Here is a 5,329-nt window from a genome sequence, read left to right as displayed (position 1 = left end):
GGTTCTGATTTAAAATCTTAATGCAACGTGTTTAGATACGAGATTATTTAAGACTGTTTTTAAACTGTATCATTTGTACATAGATATAAACTATAGTTTTTACTGGTATCACAAAACTGAGTGATACAAATTTCATCTATTTTATTACCCTATTTTTAAGGGGAATTGTGTTTTGGTTTATCTTGATAAACTGTAAAGAGAGAGAATTTTTAAAATTAAGTTCTTTATTTTCTATTAGCTGTATTCATACTTTGGTTGCTTCAGACTTTATATATATTGTTCTAAAAAAATTAGAAGGGGATTTCATGTGTTTAAAAATTTGTCACTTCTATTCTTTACAGAACTATGTAGTGCCAAAAAAACTTTTTAAAAGAAAAATAAAACTGCAAAAAAAGGACGTAAGACTCTTTCCTCTTCACTATTTGTATGCATGCTTGCATTTTGACTGTAAGTAGGAAACCTGAATAATAAAGAAGACTTCAATTCAGATACCTTAAAGAGATGAGCAACTGAGTCATACAGTCAGTGTCTGAGCTTTTCCCCATGCTGGTGTCAGTGCATGCACTGTTCACAGCCCGTGCATCTTTCCTGTAAAATACTTGAAGGAAGACTGTGCCTGCTTTTCTGTTTCAAACTTTACAAAATAATATGAAAAAACTCTAGGAAAACCAGGCTGTACTACCAAGTAATTTTAAAGAGGGCTTTCCATGAATTCAATTGGCATATTACTTTTTGTGTCAACAGTCATTGGGCAGTATGTGAAAATACTGAAGCCATAAAACCCATCAGGGTTTAACACAACTGATTTCCTTGATATATAATTAAATGGATTGAGAACTGTAACTTGAGAAAGAGCTTAATTATTCTTAATTTGAGAAACAGGGACTTGCTGAATGCTAATTTCATTGAGAGAAGGTAGAGCTGAGCCTAACTGTCACACTGCATCCCCAGTCACAGGCAGAACACAAACTCTGCTCAAAGTAGTGGATTACTGTCTTTAACTCTTTTCAGGCAGGAAGTTATTCAGTATATTTAAAGCGGTGCTTTCTACTACTTGAAGCTTCTAAACTCATAGTAGCATTACCCTTAGACTTAAAAGATGGTTCTTACAAAGGAGTTAGTAACAGCTGAGGGTTAGGGAGCTGGTTTAAGTTAGCTCTTGCTTTTAATGAGTTACACGCTGGGTTACAACAGTCTGCCTTCCTTTCCTGTACTGCAGGTTTGAGATGGTTCAGGTTGGTAGCACTTCACTGTAACTCAAAAGATACTCTCAACTTTGGCAATGGAACGCAGTGGCTGTTTGTCAGAACAATGCCCTGATTTGAGAGCGAAGCCAGCTTCAACAAGGGGACATCTAGACAAAGTGTTATGAAAGAAACAGCACACAGCCTTGAAAGACAAAACCCCCCCTTTTTTATTGCTCTTCACTGGTTTGAACAGGCCTTGAGAAAACAATTTAAAAACAATCCTGAAATTCTATCACAATGATGAGTAACTAACTACATAAAAAGTATCCTTAGCTTTCTTTTAATAAAAAAACCAAACAAAACACGCAAGACTTAAACAAGAGAAGGATTAAAGAAATGGACTGCTAAAGCAGCCAGTACATCTCCCACTGTCCTATAGAGCAGATAGGACAGTATGAGAGAGCAGTTCTAGGTCCTTAAACGGTGTGCTGCATTTAGTTTGTTACTCATTCCCTCGCCGACTCTTCTTGTGACTTTTCTTAGACCTGAAACAGAAAAAACCCCAAATTCCACATGACACAGCACTAGTAATTGTTTTGAAAGACAAAGATGCGATTCACAGCAGCAAGTGGTGGATTTTTATGGTCAAATATGGATAGGGTGACTTAACGACAACACAGAGAGAGGGATTGTATGAAGTCCTTGATCTCCCACACTGTAAGAAGACCTTCAATCCCCAAGATTAAATGACAAGTAAGAGCTGCTACAGCAGTACACACACCGTAAAGACACAGGCCAAGCCTTTACCTTTCTGGTGATTTGGAATGACTCCTGTGTCTGTGACTACGATGGTGCCCTATGAGAGAAAAAGGGAACAGTTGCTTCCACAGAACATGGAATGCTTTATTTTGCTAGTAGAATCTGCTTCTAATGACCAAATGTGCTAGATAATGCCAGAACAACCCCAGCCTTACTTAGGCACTCAGTTAACCTCCTCCCGGCAAATACCTGAAAAACATACTCCAGGCAATTTTGCATGTTATCCAAGGAGTTCTCCAGCTGTGCTTTCATAGAACTAGCAGCTTTATAAGCCAGATGAAGTACCTATGCTACCTTCTTGATACCGCGACAGACTTTTCTTGCCATGGATGATCTGCTGAGTTAGTCTGTAAACGACAAAAATACCTGGAGATTTAGATCTTGATCTGTGGCGCCTCTCCCTGGATCTGCTCCGATGTCGTCTTGGGCTTTTGCTGCGATGCCTCTCCCTGCGTGGTGATGGACTGAGAGAAAGGAAGCTTTTAAGACAGTGATACTAAAAATGCACCCATTTTAAGATTAAACAATAGAATCAAAGATTACCTCCTCCTCTTTGGAGAGCGGCTTCGCCTGTAATTGGGGGAGAAAAGAAAAAACCGCTGAAAGTCATTAGCAGAACCAGCTGTTTAATTTTCCGTATTCTCCAGCAACAGCCCCAGGGCTCCCCTTGCACTCCCGTGTCCCCAGGTAGTGTGTGTTTGGGCTGCTGCGTGAGATGCAGTACGAGCTCTGGGCTGGCCCCCACAGTGAGCACAGGAGGTTAACAATGAGGGGTTTTTCCTGGCTTATTATCAGTAAGAACAATTACAGGATTTTCTCAACATGAAAACAAGCACTTGGTTCTCCTTAGTATCTTCACCGTATTGTCAAATTTAACTGAAGTTGCCCAGCAAGTTCCAGAGTTTCTGGAGGCCCAGAGAAACAGGCAGCTGGGTTGACTGGCTGTGCACTGCAACTCCTTGCTTTAGAAAGTGGCTAAAGGAGTTGGGAGGTGTAAGAGATTCTGGCTGCATTGTCATCTTCACTTCTGTGCTTGGCTCCAGCTATCTGCAGTACAACAGGTAAAAATATTGCTCAAGAAGAGCCACGTCACCTTCTTGGAGACCTGCTTCGGCTTCGCCTGTATCGCACAGCTGGAGATCTGCGAGGTTTATCGAGGTCTCTGTAGCCTCTTCTGCGGTGGTCAGGAGAGGGTGCTCGTTCCAGCTGGAAACGATGTGAGGGGGAGAAGGTGGTTTCATCAAGGTTTTTATTTATCAGTGAAGATTTCTGAGAAATTAATATAAATGACAGAAGTCCCCATCCTCAAGTATTTAGTATGGAGAAGTGAGTGGTACTGCCAGAGTTAGCCAGCTGGGAATTAACATGGCCACCTCCCGCACTGTTGATTCTCAAGTACAGCAGAATTGACCATGATGGACACCGTAACTTTCACCATCACCTTTAGTTCTCTCCATTAGAGACACATATGTATGTACATATAAAAACCAGTTTATCTGAAATACATGTAACACAGAGCAGAGCTAGACTCTGAATTTCAGGAGACACAAAAGCTTGACAAACACAGAGCACTTAAGTACTGCTTCAGGATCTAAGAAGTTCCCACAAGCAGCTTATATAAAAATACGTCAGGGGGAGATAAGCATTGCAAGCAGACCCCCAGTGCCTCCCCTCAAGCATTTCTCATAAGCTGAAAGTGTTTTGTGGTGGTTCAGCACCACTGCTTTAACTACCCCTTTCCAAAATAGTTCACCAACCTTTTCATCTTCCTCTTCTTCCTCCTCACTAGATTCTACATCATCCATATCTTCTTCCAAAGCACTAACACGAGGTTCAAGTTGCTCAGCTTCTTCCAGGACGTACCGTTTCTAGGAGAAATTACAACTTTATCTTACATAACCCAAGTAAGAGCAAGCACCTAAGGAGGCATCTCTCATGCCAGCAGGGACTTGATCACAGCTTTATGTAACAACTCAGTAGCTGATACAATTATTCAATCTGATGCAGTTAAGAATTTCACAAACATCCGCTTTTCCAAACCTGTAATCGAGGCAGAATGATATCGCACACACGTTCCTCATGGAGCAGTTCATCAATAAATTCATCCACGTGCATCAGTTCAAACTCTGAGGGAAGGAAAATAGTATTTAAAAGACGAGATTAACACTAGCAGCTAGAGTAAAGACAAAACACTTCAGACAATTTATGTTCAGTGGACTGTACAAACGACACTTCTAAAATCATTCCCAAAGGTAAGGAAAATCATTAGGCCTATTTAGCAAAAAGGAGATTACTGCACAGCAAGGATTAGCAGGTTCACAGTGCTTAAACCAGCACTCAGCGGTGTTTATGGAACAGCACTTCAGTGCCCAAAGCAAAAGCAACAGGCACTTGGGGACAGCAAAGTAAGGCAGTTCGTATCTGTGCAAGCCAGCAAAACCAGCAGCAGGATCAGCAAGTTACGTTTCAAAAACATGGTTATGCCACAACTTTTCAAGCTTCTATTACTAAATAGAATATTTACTTTTATCTAGCACGATATGTTTTATTCACAAACAGCTGTCTATGAGGTACTAAGAAACCACAACTAAGTCAGAGTGCTTACCCCCATTTCTGTTCTGGCTTTTTATTTTGCGATAGTCATTGTAAAGAGGTTCAAGATACTTGTAGCAGTCGATGGCAGTGCCCGTCAGTCTCATGTAGAGCGCGCCGAGCATCCGGACATACCTGAAAAGCAAACACCTTCACACATCCGACCCTTCTACACAGCAGTTTAGATAAAAGCGGAGTTTTCCCCATAAGTTTGAGGAAAACCAGTACATGAAAAAAAATAGGACGACTGACCATTTAGACTTTTTCTTTCAAGTAGTTAACTATATACACTCAAACATATCTATATGATGTTTGTATGGGTGCATTATCACATAGAGACAAAAGAAACACTACAGGAAACGTACACTGATAGGGCTACGGAATGCACCTCATTCTGAATAGTTCAGGCAGAGGCGTAGCATCACCGAGAGCACAAGCCACCAAGGCAAGCCACTCCAACAGCCCAGGCAACAAGGACAGCACTCTTGAAACAAGAGGAAGGACATACTTTTTAGCAAGAAGAGTTCATCAGTGCCCTCTAAAAGCTCAACCCTGCACTGAGGTTTCCCTGGACAGTTCCATTCTGTACGACAGCCGAAAGCGAGGAAGGAACACGCTGCTAACGTACTTGAAGTCCTCGTTTTTGATGAACTCCACGATGATGTCCTTCTCGGGCTGGATCTGCAGCATCTTCAGCGTCAAGCACAAGAAGGGCGTAGGCTTAATGTTCC

The 5,329-nt window shown here is 41.4% G+C and overlaps 1 protein-coding gene across 1 annotated transcript; it reads right to left on the bottom strand.

The window, feature by feature from the left end:
- Nucleotides 1-1,689: 1,689 nt before the first annotated feature.
- Nucleotides 1,690-5,324, bottom strand: PRPF38A (pre-mRNA processing factor 38A; the record flags this gene model as incomplete). Its single annotated transcript, XM_010143860.1, has 9 exons — nt 1,690-1,732; nt 1,995-2,043; nt 2,373-2,470; nt 2,550-2,576; nt 3,100-3,212; nt 3,764-3,874; nt 4,047-4,132; nt 4,612-4,733; nt 5,227-5,324. Coding segments are annotated over 9 exons (747 nt in total), but the record flags the coding sequence as incomplete, so codon positions are not given.
- Between the last annotated feature and the right edge of the window lie 5 nt (nt 5,325-5,329).

The sequence above is a fragment of the Buceros rhinoceros genome, unplaced genomic scaffold, assembly GCF_000710305.1.
Source record: "Buceros rhinoceros silvestris isolate BGI_N320 unplaced genomic scaffold, ASM71030v1 scaffold32519, whole genome shotgun sequence".
Taxonomy (NCBI): Eukaryota; Metazoa; Chordata; class Aves; order Bucerotiformes; family Bucerotidae; genus Buceros; species Buceros rhinoceros.
This window is presented reverse-complemented; position numbering and strand designations above follow the sequence as displayed.